General features: G+C 47.0%; 2 protein-coding genes across 2 annotated transcripts in view; one reads left to right on the top strand and one right to left on the bottom strand.

The window, feature by feature from the left end:
- Nucleotides 1-18,779, bottom strand: part of LOC128272345 (E3 ubiquitin-protein ligase TRIM9) — a 62,646-nt gene extending 43,867 nt beyond the window's left edge. The window contains exon 1 of the mRNA XM_053010137.1: nucleotides 17,871-18,779. Coding sequence (XP_052866097.1) covers nucleotides 17,871-18,779 — 909 coding nt within the window. The remainder of the gene's footprint in view (nucleotides 1-17,870) is intronic.
- Nucleotides 18,780-24,144: 5,365 nt separating this feature from the next.
- LOC128273415 (barrier-to-autointegration factor) lies at nucleotides 24,145-24,770 on the top strand. Its single transcript, XM_053011370.1, has 2 exons — nucleotides 24,145-24,250; nucleotides 24,316-24,770. Exon 2 carries the CDS (start codon nucleotides 24,341-24,343, stop codon nucleotides 24,611-24,613), a length of 273 nt encoding a protein of 90 aa, XP_052867330.1. The 5' UTR covers nucleotides 24,145-24,250; nucleotides 24,316-24,340; the 3' UTR covers nucleotides 24,614-24,770.
- The last annotated feature ends 203 nt before the right edge of the window (nucleotides 24,771-24,973 follow it).

The following is a 24,973-nucleotide window of genomic DNA, read 5'->3' as shown; positions in this document are numbered from 1 at the left end:
CATCGCGCACCGTATCTCTGGATATACGGGCTCCTCGAGCCTCCGGCAATCCACTCCGGCGATGGAACCACCGTTCGTGGCACCGTTTCGAGAGCCACACGGTCCGAAAAGCCGAGGTACGGGCCAGGGTTTTTGGCCTGAGATACCGCTACCTGTTTCCTAGATCCTGGACGACAGCGGGCCTCGTGAGGGTCGTGTCGGCTGCTAGACAACAGCGACAACACGGCAGGCCGCCCTGGTTGATATCGATTTACTTTGCGCTGATTAAAATGTTAACATGCCAAAATTGTCCCACAGTTTGCCCGTTGGCAATCCATCACGGAGACTGCCCCACGGTCCGCGCCTTCCGCGCGATCCCCTAAAAATGATCCCAACATGATCCCCACCATTCCGGGCAGTTAATTAATGATGTACGGAATGTCATGCTCATGCGGTGCTGAACTATTATTTATCACTTTCTCGCGCCGCGTGCGTCGGGTACGCCGTAGACCTATGAGCTATGATGGTCTGGCTTGCCTGTGGCCGGTTGCCAGTTGGCGCTAATTATTCCGCGGTTAGCCACTGGACACTGATATTGCCAAACAATAGATGCCCCAGAAGTGCGTCGTCGTCGTGATACTGAAACGAGATATTTCGAGTTTGGATATCGCGAGTTTGGAGATAACGTAGCATAGCGTACAGTGAATCTTCTGCCAGGACTTTCCACATTGATAAACTATTCTATTAACGTGCCATTACAACGGAACACCTCATTTATTTGCAATACAAACATTGATGCTACTTAAAAATACAAACCAAATTTGATGATTTTAAACAATTGAAAAGAATTTAAAAAACTGTACTTTATTTAACTTCCCCAAACGCATTTGGGCGCCTAAACTGGGAACGATATTGCGATATTTATGGTAGCCCAACATGCGAATCGAGGCGAACGATATTCGAAACCCACGGGATGCAAAAAAAAGGACACCAAAAACAATTATCACATTCTCGTGCGACGCGCCCACCGCCAGCAACGCAATATGGTGTTAAACTATTTAATACCCGGCCCACTCACGAAGAACAAAGGTTTAGAGTATGCGGGTCAGGCCTCCGCCAGCATCCGATTTCCGGCCGCCTCTTATGCGCCGCGTGCTCTCGTCTCCTCGCCACTTCGAGCTGCATATTGCAAATTCCACCCAAAATGCAGCAATAAAAAGTTTTGACAACACTAACACGCTTATTTTTCTTTCCACCGTTCACGGAGGAACACGCAACGAACATTTTCAAAACTCCCACATCACAGAAAGCGGGGCCAATGAATGAATTAAGGCTGAATAAGATACCTAAATTAATCGGAGCGTAAATAATTTGGAAATTTTAAATGATTACTTTACGCTGGATGCACAAAAAACGCACAAAGCACAGTGCAACACAACATACCGCGTGCATATTGATTATTCCGAGCACATTTTGTTCATTCTAAACCTATGCCCTGCCGGTGTCTACTTCATAACAATTTCGTTTTTTCGGTCCGATCCGGTCCGTGTCATAGCCGAAGGATTTGGGGCCACATAAAAATGGGCTGGCTGGCAAACACGGAACATAGTTAATTAAAACAGTACAAGCCACTCGATCCCGAATTTCCAATTGGTTTTTGTTGTACCAAATGTACGTGTTGAGAGTTTTACAAACATTATTACGCAAATACTCTCTGAATCAATCGAAAATTGTTATACACTGCTCAAATGTACGAAAATGTTGAGCGAGCCGCACAGAAGTGAAATGAATACGACACGATGCTTAAACGAAGCTCCAACATGCTTTCAATTGGCACGAACTTTGGCAGCTGCCAAAAATAAATTCCAACCCAATGAAAGGAAACCACCACAATAAGCAAAACGAGCCAGACAAACCAGGGCAATAAAAGCGGGCAGTGGTGTGGTTGACAAGAAAAAGCATAGACAACGGAGCGGATATGCTGAAAATATATTTGCAATTACTCAGTTCGAAACGGGACGCCATCCAGCCGTCTAATGCTGTCAGCTGTCTGTTTACGGACCGTTTAATTTTTGTGATCCTGAAGATGCGTGCTATGCGGCAAGATGATAATCTCCAACACCAGGCCCTAGGGCAAAGGCGAAGCGCATAAAAGCGGAGGTGCGAAGCAAACGAGAGAGAAATCCTTGCCGCCGCATGAAGCATAATTGAAAACATACAAAACATCTCTTTGTCCCGACCACCACCATTGCCGGGGCCGGGCGATCCCTAACCAGCTGCGCCACAAAGCATACTCCTGTCGTGTTCCAATGTATGCTGGGTATTCGAATTCCTTATGCTGCCCAGTTTCGCATAGTCTCGGCTGCTCCTTGCTGCCGTTGTCAGTCCCATTCTCGCTGCACTGACCATAACACCACCACATGATGCATAGCTCAACATAAAACGACGCGTGCCCGTCCCTACTGCAGCTGCACATCTGCATTTGGGGCCCTGAAATCGGGTTGCCTTCAAGAAACATAGACCACTTCTCTCTGTAGGCGTCCATTATTTATGACTTAAAAAAAACGGAAACTAACTAAATGACAAATGGCTTTAAAACACCGAGCAACATGGAATCCGACATTCAATCTCGCCGTGCCGTGAAGAGCTAATAGGGCTTAATGTTTCGGAGATTGATTTTATAAAAACGCCACGATTTCGCTTGTACCACCGGCAGAGAGAACCGGCAGAGTGGAAATGTCTCAATTTTTGGACTTACGTTTTATCGCCCCGCCTCTACAAGTCCGGTTCGGATCGGAACACATTCGATTCGGGGGGGCAATAAATTTCCCACCAAAAAAACGACTGCCACCAACTTCGGCAGTAGCGGATCGTGGACGTGGAGAAAGACTAATGCTTTATGCGTCACCGGCTTCGATCGGAATATGGGGCCTCGGACCTTCCACCACCTTCGTCAGGGATGGGATACATAGCCACCTTTTTGGCCATAAAATCCCGATCTCCGGACTGTTTGCCTTCGACGGGTGGCGATTAAAACCGTCCATATAAAATCATTTATGGGCCCCCCCCAATCAAACGCACTACGTCAGCCGTAGCCTAGTGACCCAATGTCACCATCGGAGGCAGGCAGACAGACGGAGCTTTGGCGGCCTCGTGAAGGATATTAAATCACCAGCAGCGAACGGAAACCGTTCGACCGTGAGTTATTGTCACGGTGGCTGTGACATTTGAAATATTGAAAGCGCGAAATGTGGAGCACAGCATTATACGGCTCGCTTATCAGCGCGTGATATGTGCGAGCTTCGGTTTATAAAAGTCCGATAATTAGAAAAAAAAATGTATTTTTAAACAAGTATTCTTTTTGCCCCAAATGTTTCAGGAAGAAAAGGCCACGAAGCATTAATAAATCAGATTTAATGATTACGAACCCCGAACATTTATTGGCAGGTTAGAAATATGTTTTTTGCCTTTCTAATTCTGTACATTTTTAAGGTGTCAGCCAAGTTCGGATTATTAGTCGTATTACAGGTACTAAACCTAATGTTGTTGGAGGGACTGAAATAGAAAATATCCCTTTTTAGTATTTCACTAACTGTTTGTTAACAATCCCACATATTCATTCAGAAAAATCTATCCGTAACAAAAAATACATGAAAATTACGGTCTGGCCGTAAGTTCTGGAGTTAAAAACATGACTTTACACCAAATAGTTCCGATATTCTATTGCAAAAATATTCACTGTATGCCATGTTTTGTGTTTTTTGAAAAGACATTCTCTTGGAAAAGCTTTATCGAATTGGCCAATCCATTAACGTTTCATAATAAAGTACGACTCAGCGGTTTGCGCTGTAACCTGTTTTCTACTCTTATGAAATGTAGCTTCATATGGAATACACCGTGCTTCTTAGAGCACATCATTCCAAATAGAACACATAGGCTGCCCGGTGGCATCGACTCCACTCGTGGATGGCATAATATATTATGATATCGAAAACAAGTTTCATAACGACACAAAACAACAATAAATAAAGACACATTCAAAAGAACACATCACCGCCCGAGAGGGCAAACAATCCGAAGAAAACCGATTCTCCAATCCAACACCATCTCGTGGCGCGGTCTGACCGCCGGCAGTGTTCTTATCACGGTACCGGCGGCCGACATCAGGGCGCCGTCTTGTGATGTTTGTAAAGCCACCTAAGAACCGACGGGGCGACGAGCATGACGAGAACGAGAATGTCCCAGAAGAATGAGTGTTGGCCGACCGACAAATGTATTACATCATCGCACGGCGCTCAAGACGAACGTGTTGGAGCTCTGATGGCCGCAAAAACAATAACGATGGCACACGTGACCAGAAAGCGAGCCAACCAATTGCCAACCGGTCGTGGACCGCACATCGTAACACAATTTTATTAATCAAAGGCTCTCTTGAAGGACAACGAACCTGTTGAGCGCACATAATTCGGTCGATCCTTGCCAGCATCGTTCAATGCAAATCGTCCTATGCAGCGCGTCCTATTTTTGCATTACTGGGAAGCGAACGCCAGATCATTAGTCTTGCACCACCTCCTGCTACATTGTACCATCCTTCCCGAGCACCTATTTATATCAGCTCCGTCCGGGGGCAGCCCTAACCTAATTGTCTACATCCTACTGAAAGTTTGCAGCTTCCGTTGTGTTTTTTTTCTCTCGCGCTTCACATCGCTTTCATCATTAGGGCCCGTCGTTAGGATCGGCGTCATTACCGGTTTTGCCGGATTACGCTTGCCCCGAACGAAGGCGGATCGCGAGCGAGCGTCTGCCACGCGGACGACGACGATGGATAGAATAAATTGTGTTCACATCCTTGCAGTGACCAGTGGAAAAGCGCCACCCGCCAGAGAGAGCCTACACGGAGACCGGTGACCTAGTTTCCTGGAGCGTTGAAACAAACAAAAAAGGACCACAGACTCTGCCGAATAACCGTCGAAACGGTCTAGGCCCCGTGGTTGGAACATATTCTCGACAACCAACCAACCGTTCTCGGGATTCACCGTAAGTAATTGATTGGTGAGCGCACTGGCCTAGCGAAGATAAGCCTCGATCGTTATTAAGCAATTATCTTTGATTAATGTTTGCTGACTTTTCTACCTTTTTTGGATGCTGCGCGCTGCGGCTTTCGGATCGTTTTCAATCTGCTGCACACAGGATAGAATGGGATGAACCAGCGTATATCAATTTGCTTCACTTTGGACATCATCAACTTTCCATTATGTCAGCTCCGATGCTCTCTAGTGGTTAGCTCTCAGCTACGTTCTATTGCGCAGCTCGCGTCAGATGCGCTCGTCACCGTAATTGAAAGCGCAAAAACAAAGATTTCATGGCCCATAAATTCCCCAATTCACCAACGGGGAATTTCTAATAGACTCGATTAGCTTCGACAACTGCTTTAAATTCTAAATTTAGCTCCATTTAGCTACTTTCTCTGCGATTACTGTCATGTTATTGTTGACCCTGATTAGTGTCACACAACACGAACGACGACTGGGTCTGGGTCTGGTCTGGGCACAACCTGAACGACGTTCGCCAAGACGTGTGAAACTCTCGAAATTGCAAAGAATCACAAAACATACAGCAAAAAAGATGCGGTAAAACGGCGAAACGCGATGCCACAGTCCTTTGCGAATCGAAAAACAGTCCTTGTCGGCGCGCTGCTGCCAGCTTCGTCGACGAGGGCGCAGCGCGATCCCTTTGAAGAAGGATAAAGCAATCATTCGTCCTATCGAACACAAACAATTTATGTTCCCCGAATAATCACCCTCAAGTTTTTTCGGGAAACCCGCCCACCCCCCAGGACGGCATTCTCTCGGTTCGCCGGCGCGCCTTATTGCCACAAACTGCCAACCTTCCTCCTGCGGCCTCCGCTTCCTGTGGCGCTCATGTTACACCACCGCGGCGCGCACGTGTGAGAGGAACGTTGCAGTAAGGAGTGCGCCATGTGGCAGAGGCAAGAGCAGCTTCCAAAACCACTTACGACCTAAATTTCGTCGTCGTCCATGCGACGGGGTCGAGGCACTTGCCACGGGATGGCATGGTGTGTGCACGGCGGTGTACTACACTCCGCTCACCGGAAAAATCAGACGCCACACGAGACGCTGCCTGCCGCTCCGCCGTCAGGGCGTAAAATCGAGCGCCAGGCAAACCGTCCAGGCGCAAGGAAGTAGCAGCGTCAGCACACGGCTTCGGCGACAGATGTGGGTGAGTTACGTATTTTAGCGTGCGCCCCGACACTCTACCTTCGAGAACGATCCAGACTCTTCCACTTCGATCCGCGTCAGTGGAGCTTCGAAAATACAAAAACGAACGAACGAGCGAACGAACGCATTCGCAGGATTACGCCCTCATAGCGGCGCACCGAAGAAAGGACGTTATCCGTGGTTTTAAAATAAACTCCATGATGGTACGTGTGTGTGTGTGTGTTTGTGTACGTGTTTTTAATGCTCCTTGCATAAATCTACTATCAGTAGGTTTAACAACCCAACAAGCGACACAATGTGGCAACTAACCACAGGTGATGAGGTTAGAATTACAGCGTTGAAGTTAGTCGCTTATGCTATTCTGTGTTGTGTTGCTGAGACTTGTAATTAATAATGATTTGTTGGAAAATAGCCACCTAACCAACTAGTTAATCATTGAATAGTTTCATAAATTTACAGATAAATTAATCTATTGCATCAAAAATTACAATGCGAAAAGACTGCCATAAAGGGAACCCACTTAACATCAACTTCCAACATTCAAACAAAACATGAAGACTTATCCGTTTTTCTGTTAAGAATTACAAGACGGGTAATGAAGTGTGTTCAATGAAAAGAAGATAAGGTTCTTAACAAGGTATAAAACTATAAAAGAATATAGCAAATGTTTTCTTGATTTCCTAATTTTATAGTAAATCAGTGACTCCGATGATTCTCAAAGTCGAATGCCAGTCGAAGCATAATATTAAACTAACACAAAGTAACACATGTACGACACTTAAATATTACACAATCCGCATTTTGGCCAAGACCCGACATTTACGGTACATAAACAAATGCAACACTGTAAGCCACAATCGCACACTTTCCCGTCACTTTGTGCACCGTCGTCAGCGCCGAAATGCGTTTTTCCTGCACTCGTCAGCGCAATCGTAATTGCTGCTCGTAGTTTATGCGTTTTTCCAGGAGGTGCCGTTTTTCCTTCCCCGCGTGTGCTCGAGAGATCGTTGACCCCATTACCGGGTGGTTTTGTGCCAGTGTAATTTCAGCGGGGTAATAAAATCCATCCCGGCCATCCCTTCCTTCGAAGCACCATCAACCAGCACCCAGAGCCAAGCCAGCCCACTATCGCGAAAGCATTCATCTTCCGAGCACCGCGCGTGTAACGGCGACAAAAAGGAAGAAGAAGAATATGCTTCGCAGTTCGATCGATCCTTTTTCAACTAACCCCCCTAGTTCAGGACATAGCCCTCGCACATTGCCAGGAACGAACGGAACGAACAGATTTTCCCTCTCATCCGAGGGCACCGGCACACATGGCCACAGGATCGACCTGCAGAGCGGCAGACCCTTTTCAAACGGCCCCTCGGCAGCGCACCGGTTCCTCCCGAAGCGCACGCTTACGGTGGGCAAGTAGCTGTAGCAGGCAAAGGCCCCGTACGCCCTTACATCATCCTGACATCCCGATGAACACGGTGCTTGCCCGGCCCGTCACGATTGTCGCCAGAGCTTGGTTGCTGGACGGGGTGGGTTGTTGCAATAGTTGCTGAAAGCAAAACATTCGTCGCTTTCACCCAGAGCCTTCTCCCTAGAGGGGTTGTTCCGTTCCGTTGTCGGTTGGCATGGCGTTGATGCCATTATTTTATTTTACAGAACTGTTGTCGCTTTCTGCCAACATTCCTTTCCCTTTTTATTTTTTTGATGCTTACATTCCAAACACTCTTCCAGCCCGCTCTCGTTCGTAGCTTTGTTTATTCAAACATGGAAAGGTCTTCCGGGACCACCGTTTCATTGATTATGCTCCCAGAACCGTTGGCCAGGTCCTAAACGATTCCGTAGCGTACAACCTGACAGTCTTAAAGAGGTGCAGGTCCTTTAAGTTGTTCGCCCAAAAAATATGACTGGATTTAAACGTAGCGAACAACCTCACCATAGCTCCGATAGTCGCACAAAAATTATGAAAATGGTCACTAACTAAGCTGATAAATGGTGATAAAATCTAATAATTTAGCATAAGTGATAGTTTAGAGAATTTAAGCAAAACTAGTCACAACTATAAGTCCTATCAACACTTCTGTTACTACCCATTTGTAGTAACTTTATTATTACCTTGATTACTATATAACTGTTATGATCTGACAAACTGAGAGCCAGAGAGCCGACTGTCTGTTTATTGCTATAAGGGTATGTCCTTTAAGTATGTAGGAAGTTTCTGCTTAATTTTTGGTACATTGTATCGCCTTTTCTGAGTATTCTATTTAGGTCAAGAAGGACCTCGTTTTATTTGTTCTGTATCTTATAGACTGAAGTGGCTCTCGAGCAGCGTTTTGTGTTGCAATGTTGCGTTTGTGGCAATGGCGTGGTACAATTTGGCTACCAACCATTTATAAACCTACAAACAGCAAAGTGAATAAAAAGTTGGACATTCCTTTTTGCATTGCTAAATGCATGTAAAACTGTTCTTAGCCATCATGCGTTTGTTTAGCTGAATTTGAAAACATCTGTAAAATGAAGCGCCTACAAATGTGCAAATAATACTGCACTGCCTACCGAACCTACAGGAGTGATGGCTGACAAAGCGTAAAAGATTTCAGCTTTGGACCGGAGGTAAAAAAAACGGATCGCTTACTGGCCGGAAAACGCGACTCCATGGCGAGCGCTCGGATCCTGGCGCGATGTGCAATGGCCCTGTTGATGAACTCATTAGCACTTTCAATCAATAAAACCCAAATCCCAATCCGGCCTGCTGATTGAGTTCTCGGCAAAAGGACGCAGAACCCGAAGGTTGGACCCCCCGGGGGCGACTGGCCGGGGGGGGGGGGCACACAACTCAGCTGACGGAAACGAGAAAAGGGAAATCATTAGCCGCCGCCTTTAGTGCATTTTGCGAAGGCGGATCCCGAAAGAAAACGGGAAACATTCCCTACTGCCGTTTGCTGATGTTTGCAATGGTTTTCACATTTCCTCTCGCGCCAAAATAGAAAACTCAATCAGACACTCTAATCCAATTACTGGGAAAGTCTCTGATCGGTAGGCCATCAGAATGGCCATCGCCGTGGCCTTTGCCTACGATAGACTGAGAGAGATAGAGGGCGCGCGATAAAACGGTAGTTCGTCGTCCTCGAGGCAAACTAACACTCTATTTCCGGTCCGGTCACAGCCTGCCACATCAGCGCAATCGTCGCCCCGGGAACCGGACGGGCGGGCGGACACAGCCGGGGGGTGCCGAGAAATGGGCAACAAATTATCCAGTTTGTGGCCGAAGCCGAATGAAGGATCGACCCGCTGCTAAGAAGCTGCTTTCGGCGCTCGATCCGACATTTTCTGAGCCGGGGCAGCTTTTCTTTCCGTTTCCGGTTGATACAGGGCAAAACTTTGCACACCGAACCACGCTGCATTATTAAGTAAGTCTTTCGTCAAGAAACAATCGAAGTCGGGTGGTCGGGCCCTGGGTCCGTCGGCAGAACGTCATGCCCAACGCCACACAGTGTTATTATTTCGATTCGCCAGACCGGAATCCAGACCGGCGAGACGGGAAAAAAGAAACGAAAATCACGACAGGATAAACAGCAAGCTCATCCATCGCATCCGACCGGGCTTCCGGTCCGCCCGGGGAGTCTGACAGATGAAAAGCCCTCGCAAACGACAAGGCTTTTTGTGTGCGCCGCTGTCTGCAGGGAAAAACACCTCGAATGCGCATTCAAAATCAAGGAAATGTAAGAACCCATTGCACCGCGCTGTCTCGTTAGCGGGCGACAGTTTCTTGGGGAAAATGTTTTTCCGCAAAAGCTGAAGCAACGCAACGGTAGCTCGCGGGCAGCCGACGCGTAGCGTACCCGAGAAGGAAATCCTTTTCAACGAGCGCTTTCCCGGAAGCGCTACAGAACGTAATTTCTTTTATTGATTCTGTTTAATTTCCTTCCTCTGCAGTGCTGTAATGCACACACACACAGACACGCCAGAGGCACGTCAGGTTCTACGGACGTTTTGCGAAACATAACGAATGCGAAATTCGTTCTCGGTCTTGCCGTTCGCCGTGGGGAGAAGTTTGTTCTGGGCGCGCCAATTTTCGGCAGGGTGCTCCGCGGTTTGCCCGTCATATGTTCGAGTGTGTTCCGAAACATACTCAAGCCTTTTTCGAGCCCCATGGCGTACGGTTGCTCCGTTTCGTTCATTATGAATTTTGAATTCAATCTGTGCACACAACGTTGCAGCGGCCGTCTGTGCCAAATTTGCGCAGACCGCGGTTTTAGAGGGAGAAGGACCGTACAATATGCAAACAGCTCGGTCTCGCGGTTGCTACAGTTGGGTTGTCGGGGGAGTGGCACTTTAAACAAAACCAAACGGACGGAAATGTTTGTTTGAAACATGAAACACAAAAATTTGCACTTGTCAAAGGCACGTGATGGTGCAACTTGTGTAAAGCTTTAGCAATAACGACGCAAAAGAAGCTCTTTCACAGTGACTCGCTGAATATTACGATGGTTGGTTCGATGTTTCACAAATCACATAACTGTTGGTGGCCTTTTGTATAAAATGGGAAAATACGAGTATACCTTTTTGAACTGCTCTTTGAAGGCCAAAATAATTATGATTAAATGACGTTTTGAGCGATACAATGTTAACTCCATGTTTGAAGCTTGAGTTGTTCAGAGTTTTCATATCTATTTCTATCGGTTTGCATGATATTAATGCAGCAAAAGTAGATTCAATTATTTATGAGTATGAGTGTTTATGAGCAACGTGATTTTTGATATTTTGTGATATTCAAAATGTAAAATTAATTATGCGAAACGCGCAATGACGAATTCACAAGACATTATTTTGTGTCTTAGCTTTAAGAAAGCCTAAAGAACGTTATTGTAAACTAACGTTAAACTGTCATAAATATGAATTTTAATGGTAAAACTAACAAGGATATTGAAAATCTATTCGATAAAAGGGGGCATAAAACATAAAAAAGGGCTTAATAAAGCTGTTGAGCTTATAAAAATGACACAAAATCGTATCGATAAATGTAATGTCATGTTCTTCGTCTTCTCTCTGCCAAAACTATTCATCAAAAACATCAATTAAAGAAGATATAGAAGAAGTCCCTTCTGTGCACGTCGCAGTCAAATCTGGCTTTGTTTTCAAAATGTTTTCGAACCTAAGTTAGAGATTTTGTAATATGAATGGTATTTTACCATCGACAAGCTTGGAAAAGATGCTCTGGACTTACGAATTGTTGGTAAGACTTAGCTACCGTTCTGAGGGGATGAACTTTTTTCTTGTAAGCGAAGCAAAAATGCAGAAATATTATTTACACAACTTCTTTGACCTTCATTAATAACTAATAGACAATTAAACCATTGGGAAGATGGTTAAAAAATCTTAAAATACAGTTTAATAGCCTTATGTAGTATACTTCTTCAATGTAATCCAAAACCAGGGCAGTATTTAGAAACCTAAAAAGCGAAAACAATTACCCTCTCAGCGCAACAACTTGACCAGAAGTGGGAACCCCTAAATAAAATCTCTTTTGTGCTACTTACTGAAGCACCGGGCACCCTTTCTTTAATAATTGAATTAATTGACAGTTATTAACAAACGTGTCCACAATAATTTTCAATTTCCTTCGCGACAATTAGTTTTCCAGTTAACCGTCGCACACACACACACACAGCCACTCTTATATCTGTAAGCCGATTGTGACAATTGGCACTTGGCAATTTAAAACCACTTTTCTTCACTTGACAAATGGCCACCACCATCGTGCGGGGAAAAGCCGGGCCCGAGTTACGTCTCATTGGCTGGGCAGCGTTTTCGCCGACTCCGACCCGGCGCCGCACGCGACCTGACACTCAATGAGGCTGCTGCTTATCGTCGATGGCAAGTCGCCATCACCGGGAGACCACATATTCCCGGCCGTTTCAGTTTTCTCTCTCTGGAAAGGCGATGGCCAGATGCCTACTTTTTCTTCCCCAGATTAACTCTATTAACTTCCGCTCCACAATATGCGGCGCGTACCATGCGACAGGCGCCTCCAGGAGGAGCACAAGCATTCGCCCACCACCCCGTAAGTTTTCTTGCATCTTTGAGTAACAATCGTGCACACCACTTCACACACGCACACAGAGAGAAACAGGGCGGCCTAGTGTGTGACACGCCACACGCAGGACATCCTGTGGGCAGCCGAAAGCGTTGCCACTTGATCCGGAACTTGTGCCGACCGGGCGGGGCGCATATCCGGTGGCTGGGGTCCGGCAGGAAGTCGCTCGCTGCCTCATAACTTCAAGGAAGACGGTATTTGCCCCAAGCCTCACACACACACACGCGACCGACAAGGAAACGAATACGTGGTTTACCCGCTTGACGGACCAGGAACAGGAAGTTAGATCGTGGCCGCGGGCCACGGATTGCAAGGGGAGAAAAATTTATATTCAAAAGAAAACTTTTGGCGTTTTACGCCGCCACCACCCACCAACCTACGGGATGGCGGAGGGAAGCACGCAGACGCAAGTCACAAGGCGTAGTCGAGGCATGGGGTGGCGCTAGGCAAATAGCAGTTTTTTTCCATTGTCAAGGTGGAGCACCTCTGCGTAAAGTGATCCTGGAATTTGTTGCAATCTTTCCTGTTTCTGACACACATCTTCACTGCTCTTTGTCCTCAGTCCTGATCATAGTGGTTCTCAGTCTACAATACGAGCAAGTTATGGTCGAAGTTATAGAGAACTAAAATTAACTTGACGAATATCTTAACATCGAAACTTCACTATTGTGGAAAACATGGACGAAAGTAACAGCTTCTCTATATTTCAACATACTTGAAGTATGGAAGAGTTTAGTTTTGCCCTAAAGGTGTAGTTTAACAATGGACTTTCAATAAAAATATAATTTGAAATGCTGGTTAGTAAGTTACTTCCTTAAGCAATATCCCGACTTTGTACAGAAAGTTGGAAAAGTTGCCATTTATGCAAATCAGTTTCAGCCATTTATGCAGTTTATTTTTGTTGCCCAACTTTACTTTCAGGTGATCCACCTTACACTCTTTCTGAAGCTGAATCGCTTCGGGACCTGTGACTTTTTCCCTACTTCCGGTTTCGCTTAAGCTGACAGCAACTGACGGGAACTGGCGGCGTCGGCACAGGCTACGATGAGGATACGACGATAAACGTAAGACCGCGGCACACGAAGAGGCGGCAGTTCCGGGAAAATGGCCTGCAACGCCCGGAAAAACAACCGCCTTATGCCGAACGTCGCTCCACCGCATCGAGGTATGTATGCAAAGTGGCCAAAACGGAATGAAATGATCCCTTGGCCGCCTCGGCAAGCAAGTCTCACATTCCGGTACGGGACCGCAGTGGGTGTCCTCCATCAATTTCCAGGATACCAGAACCTGCAGACGGTATCACAGGCCGGCGCAATCCTTCCGAAAATGGTGTTATTTGAAAAATTGAAACCATTTTCGAAGTCTCCCCCCGCCGGTGCCGGTGGAGGAGTGCTTAAGTGATAGAGGACAGAGCACCGTCACTCAACAACGCACCGCCGGTCGGTGTCGGAAAGGCCTATATTTTACTTTTACACCATTAGATCACATCCGGCGCAAAGGAGGAAGCCACGGAGGCAGACGTGAAACACACCTAAAACAACAACCGTCTTTAGCCGACCGCCACCCAGCCGCAGGAGCGAATGGCGTCCCGGGGCTGAAGGACTTAGCGGAAGCTCCTTGAGAGGTCCGCTCCTGGTTGTCCCCGTGTCGTCGGCGTTATCCACGCTCGCCACTCGCCGGGCCGGCCCGAAAACACCCAGCCCAGCCAGTGTATCCTTTCCTCTTTATCTCGAAGGCGCTGTTCCGTGATTCATAATTTACATAATTTTCGTTCGCTTCTTCCTTAGCTTCTTTTTTTTCTTTTGTACGTGGCATGTTTTGGCTTCCACTCCTCTCCGGGGCCGCCACCGGCCTAATCCCACCGTAAGTCTGCCTTTCTTTTGATCCGAGGCAAAAATTCGGGCCCTGGAGTCACCGACTTCCATGGAGTTGCCCGAGTTGTTTTTTGCATCCTGCGCCTTGCGGCACACACCAGCCCAGGGAACCAGTAAAGTTCGGAATAATGTCTTCCCGAGGCACTGATGGGAAGGTAGCACAGGTTTGCAGAATGGTCGACCCAATTTTAAAACGTAAATGTAGGGTGCTTCTTTTGTGCCAGAGTGCGCTGCCGCTGCCAGGTGCTGCGTATTAAGAACCCAGCCAACGACGTTGCGCACAAGCCATGTTTATGCTAATGTTTATGCGGCCAGCACAAATAACAGGACAAATTGAATCCGTATCCGTACTGGTGCTGCCTGCGAGCACGGATCGGATCCACCGATGCCGGGCCGGGATCGTTACGTATCAATTTGTAATGGGGAACCCACCGTAGGTCGGTAATTACAATGTCAGGGAACGCGTAACTACAATGTTTACTACAATGGTATGGGTTTTCAACGTAATGGAAATATGTTACTTTACGCAAATCTTTAAAATTCTTCCGTTTCTTTAGGAGCTCAGAAATCACTTACATCACGCAAAACCCGAACGGAGTAAGGCTTTACTGTTCAAAGTGGATTAGGAAACATAAACCGGAGCATTAAACTATAGATTGTAAAATATATACGTATATTCGATTGAATTTATACTACTCCATATGCAGATCCAGCTGCCCGAAAGGACGTAAGACGCCACACAAATCAACACCAGCGTAAGGCGTAATGGAACACGACACAATAACGGCCAGGGCGGAGTTCAACGGAGTTTGTCATAAAATGCTCCATCATAAATCGGGTTAAAGCCAAGCCCCCCGCCCGGCCGTAATAACCTTCTTCCAGCCGGCGCAGACGCCCGAAAATGGGGATGAAAATTCTGCGTGATTTGCGAATCAGCGCGCCATGGCGACAAAGTCAATGGCCATGAATTTTACGATTTCTTGCAATGCCACCAACCAGGAAATAGATCATGCACGACGACGGCGGCCGTGATTCGATTCCCGGTTCGACTTTATCGTGCGTCCCGTGAGAGCGAGAGTGCCGGAGCCCGTGGGCCAACGGAGCAGATTGTGAATAAATGCATAAATTATAAACCGAACGCGGCATTCGGAACGGAATCGGTCGCCTGTCGTAGCCCGCCAGGAGTTGTAGATTTCTTTCGGGGCTTGGGATTTATTTTTCATGCTCTCCCAGAGCACATAAATCAACCAGCGCCGCTGGGTGGGAAGAAAGTGGCGCCAGGCCGCATGTGCAACATAAAACAACATCGATTTATTTCTGTAATGGAGTGAACGGAAATACTCGCCACATCGTGTCAGCAGCATTCGAACGCATGTTTTGAACATAACAAACCCATCAATGGCGGCCCGTACTGGTGTCTTTTGTTATTATCAAATGTGGAAACTGGAACTACCAATCGTCCTTATTGCAGACCAAAAGTTCTATTCAATTCTTTCGCTATCTTCGCTTTCCCAAGCCCAATTTTCCAGTTCAGTAGTTCAACCGAAGTCAACATAGAACTACATCTTTCGTTAATGATTCGGCAAACAAATGTCAGTTTTTATTTGGCCAATACTGTCGTATCCAAACAAAGCGCATAACCCGCGCGTTGTTTGACATTCGGTCAGTAGTTTGTGGTCCTAAGACCCTCGTCTCACAGTGCTCCCCATCACTGCCTTCACGTGTCAGAGTTAAGGCGCTTGTCAGCGTCGTAATTACAACTTCCAGTAATTACTTAATTTGATGTGAACTCTGCTCAAACGCTCCCCTACGTACGTACGTTGCCGGTTGGTCGTCATTAAACAATCGACCATAAATTCATCAACCGACCGAGCGTTTCCGGACGACCGAGAACGAGAGTCCTGGCCAAATCTAAAAACAATCGATTTGCCCCCCCTTCGGCGCATTCGCAAAAGGGGGCGCCTTAGAACGGTAGACATTCCATCGAAGAACACCCGGTGACCGCACCCCGAAATTCCGAGTTTCCGAGCTTCACTGCACAAAAGACCCCACGAAAGGAAGGGTGCCGGCCGGCCAACATTGTTACCATCGCGCCATCGGCCCTTGAGACGGTTAGCAAACTTTCTCACGGCCACGGCCGTCTAGCGTCTTTTTTGCCCCGGCAACCGAGAAGTTCGTCACCGAGTTCCCACCACCAAGGGAGATGAGTCGCCGGCCGGCCGGCCAGCAGATGGGGCCCCCGAGGCGGATACCGTAATTAAACTGTCATGAGCGATCAGTCCCGATTCGATGCCGAACCGGTTGTGACAGCCGGAAAGGTGTTAAGATGTCAGATATTGGCCCCGGGGCCGAGCCGGAGATTGGATGGCCGCACGCAAAACGCCCGCCAGGATAAATAGTTAATGTGACAAATTCATTGGGCAGTAAAGGCGGTAGTAATGTGGTGCGGCGAAAGAGAAAGCCATTAGCCATTTCTTTTCGTTTGGGGCAATCTGGTGTCACACTTCGGCACCTCCAATGGCATAGAGTATGGCACCTCGGACACCATAGCTATGGGAACGCTGGGCGTTTGTTTATGGACAACAAACAAATGCAGCTGCAGCTGCCACTCGATAAAAAATGCATCGGGTCACTTAATTGCCTTCGTGAGTTTCGATAACGGGGGTCCATTTGCATGACGTTCAAGCGTTTTTTCGATATAAACTTGCAGATTCTGACTTCCGACAAAAAGATTGCGACTTCAATATCTCTTTTTAATGGAAACCTCTCACATAGTCAGAGAATTTAATCCTGCATCCTAAAGCATCCCCAGTTAAGTACCGGTCATATCAGAAACTCGCGGCAAAACTTTTGCGATAATTACTGACGCATTATCGCGCTTCCAACCCTCTAAAGAAGGCGCCGAACCGGTTCCGGACAGTTAGCCAACACGTGATAAACGGCGGCCCCGCTCTAGAACGCGAAGAACGCTCTACCTGTCAGACGAGTTCTTTTCTTCCTGCCGTTAGACTTTCGTTTTATTTTCGGTGTGTCCCTTTCACCGAGAACCATTTGATAGCCGGCCCGGGAGGGGATTTTATCGTTTTCGGTTCCTTTCGTTTCTCGGGCGACTATTTTGCGTATCACTGCCATCGGTGGTGCATCTGGCCAAGAAACCCGGGACGATAAGCCGCGTCCAGAGCACAGAGCGCAATTAACAAATCCTTTTGCCCACAAAAGAGCCGAGTCAGGGGTAGAGGGCTCGTTCTGGGAGGGGCCGAAACGTTAGAACATCTCCCAAACAGCGTATAGGTTGCAATGACTCGCGGCGATCATGAGGAGTCTGCTGAACGTTCGCTGCAGACAGGTTAATGAAACCGTCGGGGATAATAATTAGGTTCCTTTTAATGGAAGTTTCATGTTTCGAATTTGGCTCCAAACCCCGGCCAAACCCAGGATAGTTGGGGCACCGACAAACCCTCCATCGGCATCATTCGGCTTCAAACCAACAGACATTAATAACTATTTGACTTGGGAATTCATCTCAAAAACCCGCATGAGCCCTCGGATCATGTTTCGCGTGACATTCGCCCGAAAAAAGCCAGAGCTGCCACGGCCGTTACGTGACGCTCCGTCGCCCGGGGCATCATCTGCTAGACTGGGGACTGGGGATGTTGGTCCGTTAGTGGTTCAGGAATGCGGACCTACCTTCTGGGCCTTGCACATCGCCGTGATGGACTGCAGATCGTGGGACTGATGGCGGTTCTCGCCGATGCACTGGTTGCAGATGGGCAGCTTGCAGCCCATGCAGTACATGGTGAGTGGTTCCGTGTGCTCGCCGCAGATCGACTCCCGCAGCTGGCAGGCGCCACGCGGCTTCAGGAGACTGTGCTTGGCGAGGGGCCCGCGGGCCGGGTGGCACAGCTCGCGGCACGCGTCGCAGTACCGGATCTCGCACTGCTCGCAAATCACGGTCGCCACTTTGGGCGGTTCGGTTTCGCACATCTGGCAGCGGAGCGCTTCCCGCTCGCAGAATCGGTCCACGATCGATTCCATTGCCCGGTACAGCGGCAAGTTGCGGGCCCCGAGTTCGTCGAAGAACACCAGCTTCCGGCAGATGGGGCAGACAAGCGAGTAGACGGATCCACCGGAACCGGACGGTGGAAATAGTAGTCCCTGCAGGTTCGGGGTGCCAGCGTACGAACCGGGCCGCGAGCAGCAGATGACGCCGGAGTCGGCCTCACTCAGAATGCTGACCTTGTCCGCCTGGTCCTGGTCGGAGGACACGCTCTCGGTGGCGCTCGAGCTGCCCGTGGATGAGGACGACGATGACGACGAAGACGGTGGCGCTGGCGGGTGCTGTTGGTGGAGCTGTGCGACGTGTCCGACTACGTGACTACCGCCTACGGGAGCCGCCGCCGCCAGCCCCGACGCCCCACCGGAAGCGGTCGAGGATGATGACGACGACGAGGATGACGCTGAGGACGCGGCCGAAGACGACGACGAAGCCGTCTGAATGTCCAGGGCACAGGCCAGGCAGAGGGCGTGATAGCACGGCAGCAGCACCGGACTCGAGTAGAGCTGCTTGCACACCGGACAGCGCAGTTCCTCCTCCATGCCTACGCCTCAGGGGTCGGTGGTGCTCAAGAAGGGAGATATCGAGAACGCTGTCCACCGGATGCTGCGTGGCCTGCCACCATGCACCCCGCGCTTACACCTTTCTATCGCACACAGACACACGGAAATCGAACTACAGTGGAGCTGACCGATTGGACACCTTCTTACGGCGCCGCGTTAGAATCTTTCTCGGAGATACGCGGCTCGGTGAAAGCCTTCTTCGATCCAAAGCCTCCCGCGTCAATTTATATGCAAATCGTTGGCCACACCAGGAACACACCTTATGCAAATACTCAAACGCACACACGCACACAACCGGGCGCCGCCTGCACCTGCGGCGTTAAGAACTAGGACGACGGAACGAACGGCACAGAACCAACCAACTCAGCCACGGGCTGTTGATTATGTATTTTTTCGATTATTATTATTTTTTGTTTCGGAAAATGGATAAAACTATTTCACTGATTTTCCCTTGCCGGGCCGGACACACACAGACACAGCACACACACAGTCACTGATAAAACACTAGCCGAGCACAGAACCGTGGCTCACTTGGGGTTCACGAGCAGCGTGTTTGAGAACGTGTTTGGTTTTTTTCTTGAAAGATCAACAAATGCGCCAACAAAATGCCACACATCGATGTGACTCAATATTTGTATGATCTGGCCTTCGGAACTGGGGCTCAAGTCGGTCTCACTCTTCGGTTAAGGTGATTGAATTTGGAGGGATTTAAAGCAACACAAAAAACCATCCAATATCCTTCGTCTATCCTTGTCACGGACACTTACTATTCAGTATTTGAAGGATTTCGCGTATTTCACGTTTAGTACGCAACGCCCATCAAGTAAGCACTAGGAACTTCACTCAGCACACCGCTCGCTGCACGTAGTTAAAAGGATTTGCATATCGGTGCCACATCCGCTCTGATGGCTAATCATCTGCCCCCGCGTGGAGGCCCACCTCGGCCGGAAGGTGGTGCACAGACTGGCTGCACTTTAAAGTGCAATCTCGTTCCCCGAAAGCCGTCAATGCGATGCCAATCCTGCCCAACCGCGGCACACACAAACGCACAACACCGTTACGCTATGCACAAGCGAGGCGCACGCGCATCTCCGCGTTTTGTCACAGCCACCCTTCACGAATTTTGTCACAGAAAACGCACTAAACGCCGGTGGCAAAACAACTTCCGTTCGCGTTCGAATTTCTCGTGGAACTCGAATTTTTGAAATTCAACTTCGGCTCTGAACCAGGTTAGTTCGAATCAAGTCAGGTTCGAAAATGTTCGGAATTCTAACCTTTGCTTCGCAGAACTGACTTACGAAAGTTACTGCAGAGCGGGAGAGTGTGTATGAGAGAGAATGTGAGAGAGACAGAGAGAGTCAGAGAGAAATACGTGGTCTGATCAAACATTTTTGGGAAATTTGAATTTCTGCGGGCTACGTGTATCCGATTTGCGATGTTTTTGTGGCGTTAGGTTGCTACACATGTCAGTGACTTATGATGGAAAGATCGAGCATTTTGAGTAATCAGTCAATTTTTGACAGCTGTTTTGCTTGGGCAAGATTTGGCAAGATTTGGCTCATCGTCGTGTTTTGTCTCTTCTAAAAAATTTATGGCAAAGAATCTTTATTAAATTTTGTGTGAAAAACAAAATTAAAAGCGCAGACACATTCGAAATGTTAACTGTGGCTTATGGTGAACCAAAAATCGGATCTACGTAGTCCGCGGAAATTCAAATGTCGCGAAAATGTTTGATCAGACCACGTACAAAGAGAGCAAGAAAGAAAAACAATGAGAGAGGGTTCTCGTGGCAGGAAAACTCTTGCTCAGCTGGCCGAAAGGATGCTTCGGATGTTGCACTGTAATAAAAAGGCTTTCAGCATAAAAACAAACACTTTTTTATGATTGTTTTAAGCGTGGATTGAACAAATTTATTCGAATCTTTTGTACATTATTAAGTATATTATTAAGAATATTCTGTATATTTTCTGGCGGAAATATTGAAAAGCAAGTCGGTGGCAGAGCTCCCCCAGGACGTCTCCGACAAAATTCACAATTTTCCGTGTTACGCATATCGCGGTCGAAAACTATCTGAAATCAAAATCGATCAAAATTTAGTCAAAGTGTTATCAATCAAAAATCAATCCGTCAATATCAAATCCCCAAACGCTCTCTAATTATGTTTTTATTCATCCTAAATTGTTGGTGGCCAGAGCATACTGCAATTTTCCACGAAAAATTACGCCATTTGGTCAATGAGAAACCACTTATCATAAAACAATTAACCGAATCTTTTTTTTTTTCTTAGAAGAACGGACAGGACCGGACCGGGAACGGACAAACCTTGGGCTGTTATCAAAACTATGAATAGAAACACAGCGCTTCAACCACTAACCGCTAATTTTCTGTACTAAGACTATGTTTTACAACCTAATTTTGGAATGCAAATCAGAAGCATAGTCAAACTGAGTATTATGTGAACAGCAATTAACATCACTGCCTTGAATAGAACAAACTAGTCTCTATAAACCAATCCAGAACATGGACTATAGAATATATATACGAATATGCAAGAGTTGCGTAGATTTTGTCATTTCATGTAACCTCTCGTGACACAGTCAAAAGAGAAATCTGCACAGCATCAGAAGCAGAATAGCTTAGTAGTAAAGCTGCCAGCAAAGAGGGTCAATTAATGCGACTTAAGTAGCAGTCTCAGGCCAGGTTTCGGATTGTGTGTTTTCTTAAATCCGTTGCCCAGTTTGTATTCCCCCTAAGACTCAGTCTTCGTAGACATAGTGGGAAAGCTTTTCTCCACAGGTCACAATAACTAACACCATTAACACCGCGATTGGACTGGGCACGTTTTGGCTCAGACCTGGGTGTTTGTAGTTCAACTTTTACCCTTTGCCTAACAAGTTGCTCATTATCTATCGTTAAATTGCAAATAAACAAAAGAAATACAGTAATATAGACTTTAAAGTTGACCCAAATTTCTACGAAATTATGCAACGACCTCGGAGCTTATCTTGACATTCAGAAGTGTTATAAATGATCGCAGCCCGTGCGAAGCGCCCCAACAATGCTCTACTATCTTCACCCACCAGAAATACTATGGTCGGTAAACATGCTCCGGACGGTGTTGGGTTCTACTTCAGCCAGACAGAAGACGTAAAAAATAATGTTTTGAGGCAGTTTCAGGTTTCCGCTCGGTTATTCCAAAGTTCACCGCTAAGGGGACCACAAAATAGAGCGCGCGAATGAGAGAGAAAGAGAATGTTCCGGAGGCCGTGCGTAAACGTAACAGTATTTTTTGGTTTATGCACCCCGGAACTTCCGACCGGTGGCCGTTTACATAAAAAGCCAATAACCGATAAAAATCTAGCTCTTCTAATGAACACATTGTTCCGGATGACAACGGTCGCGTCGGCGGCATAAGTTCAGCATAGGCCGCAAACATCACACGTTACGGGCGATTTGCGGCCCGCGATAAACTCTGCTCGGCGCTACTCAAGGTGGTCTCAAGAAGGTACACCCCGTTTCTAAGACTCCCTAGGTTGGCCAGGAGGCCGGGAGAAATGTCGCTGGACCAACCGGCGCATAAACCATAAGTCACCCGCAACTGCGAGCTGCAAGATGCGTCACGTTATTAATGGCTCCATCGCACCTTTTATGGGGAAATGTCATCATCATCATCTTCGTTGGCCGCCCGTGCATCGAGCGTATTACAGTATACCTTGGCCGATGCTGTTGGGCTCTCGTACGGGTCACTGGTTTCAAGAGTCATTTATAACCAGGTATAGCTCGGCTGTATGGCCACCAATCGAGACGGAGTTTGGTTCGAAAGCGCGCTTACCTTCGCGAAAAGAGGTTCATTCTTGGATTGACTGGATCAGAGTGTTTACTTTCAAACACGACGAAAATGCCATTTGCTTAATGGAACATACCAAAAGGAGAAGTATACGGTGTCAACCTCTCAATCTAACATGTTCAAGGTGCCACAGATTTCCAAGAGATACTAAAAAGTGAAATGCTTAACAGTTAGGTAACACACAACTGCTAGTCTCGAAGTTTCTAAGGATTTTCAAACAGCTGGTCTGTGGTCCGATAGTCAATTTTTACAGCCATTGCAACCATTGGCGTATTGGCGAGCGCTTGTCTAATGACTTTGTTGCGATTACAGATCAAACTCGAAACAATCGAAATCGAAACCTAATGTTGGAATCAACCGGCAGACAAGCGCACTCTAGTTTTACGTCCTCTGTTCACAGTCCTAATCACAATCAACAATGGGCATCGCATACGTTGCACTGCTTATCGAGCACTATTCACTCTGCGATTAGGACTACGGAAAGTTAAGTTTCGAAGAGGAATGCATTACATCGATAACGCACACGCACCGTCCTAGCGCCTGAGGCTACAATGTAATGTTTATTAAACTCCGCAATGGGAGAATACGCAGATACATCTGCTTAGTGGTCATCACACTGATTTCACTATTTACTTTGGCAACCACGGTGTTTCCGCCAACCCCTAAATGTAGTTTAGTAGGTTATAACCTGCCTATAGGCAGGTGACGAACTCCAACGATTGGAGTGAATGTTTTAAAAACCAATTTGAGAACCTATTCATTATTTTCCTGGTAGATGTCACTTTTCACTCTAACAAATTTCGTTACAGGGTATATCTGATTTCGAACACTGATAAATCGTCTTCTAATAACTACTGTGGAAAGTTTAGTTCAAGAACACAAAAGATTTTATGAAATACGAGGATGAAAATTTACTTTATTCAATAAAAAACACGGGCAAATGATAGTATATTTAGAGATCCTTGATACGAAAGAAAAAATTTAACCAGCCCTCAGTTATTGTTTTTATTGGTTTAGCTGATTTTGTTAAATTGGAAAATTCATGAATGGTTGTCTAGTCTGGACAACATTATGTTAACCTTGATATCTTTATCCACGAAGCTCTAATGTGCTCGTCTTTTTCACGGGCTGTATATTTTCAACAAAAACCTATTGATTACAACTGCAATCCTCCTGATTTAGTGAAGCATCTTACGACTCGGTCTCTTAAAAACTGAAACCGAAAAGTTTAGGAAGATTTGAACGTACAGAAAGCAATCGCGTTCCCTATTTTGTTGTAAAAGTCGATACACGTTTCTGTTTAATGTTGAAAGGCGTATTTAATGCATCTTTGGACGTGGGTATTAATGTTGATTTGATTTTTATTTGAATCTGGTCACCAACTGTCGCACATGAGTAACGGACATTTTTGAGCGTCTTTTCGAACTCTCACCTAGGAAACTCACCTTTTTTCGACCGTTGACCGTGAGTGCGTGTCGCTCACGAATCAAAATCTAAAGAGAACTGTCAGACAAGCAGGTACCGAAGCGCATAAACAAACCTTCCGAGCGTCATTTTCCTCCACTTGTTAGCTGTTGTGCTCGTGATTTGTATACCCCTCCATGTAAGTAGTGAATTAAAATGCTTTACATCGTCTGGGTCACGCCATTTAGTGTGTCTTTATTGCAGTTATCCCAAACCCCAAGCCCTCAAGATGTCGAGCACATCCCAGAAGCATCGTAACTTTGTAGCCGAACCGATGGGCGAAAAGCCCGTCACGGAACTGGCCGGGGTTGGCGACGTTTTGGGAAAGAGGCTAGAGGCGGCCGGTTTCGACCGGGCGTACACGGTGCTCGGCCAGTACCTAATCCTAAAGAAAGACGCCGAACTGTTTAAGGAATGGATGAAGGATACGTGCGGGGCAAACTCGAAACAGGCGGCCGACTGTTACCAATGTTTAAGTGACTGGTGTGAAGAGTTTTTGTAAATGCATTTAGTAGCAGTACCCCTCGTTCCCGCATTTTCCGTCTAAGCGATTCTGTAAAAAGTTTCAAAGCGCCTTCCCCCAGGGTCGTCGTCGAAGGCAATATAGCGCGTTTAAGTAGCATGCATTCAATGACAATTATTTTAATGATCAACCATAAAAATATACTACGAGAAACCTGCAATCGTCTTCCGTCGCTTAGTTGTGTCCGAAAACAGGCGCTGGCTTTTAATTGAACAGCATTAATCATCAATTCCGGTAAACAAGGACGCCCGAGGTATTTTGCGTAAAGGGATGACGCACACACGCAAGAGACGTTTCGCCCCACTAGCAACATCGTACACAATCACTCACCTTACGGAC

This window comes from Anopheles cruzii, chromosome 3 (assembly GCF_943734635.1).
Source record: "Anopheles cruzii chromosome 3, idAnoCruzAS_RS32_06, whole genome shotgun sequence".
In the NCBI taxonomy this organism is placed as follows: Eukaryota; Metazoa; Arthropoda; class Insecta; order Diptera; family Culicidae; genus Anopheles; species Anopheles cruzii.
Note: the sequence above shows the minus strand (reverse complement) of the source record. Positions and strands in the feature narration are given on the sequence as shown.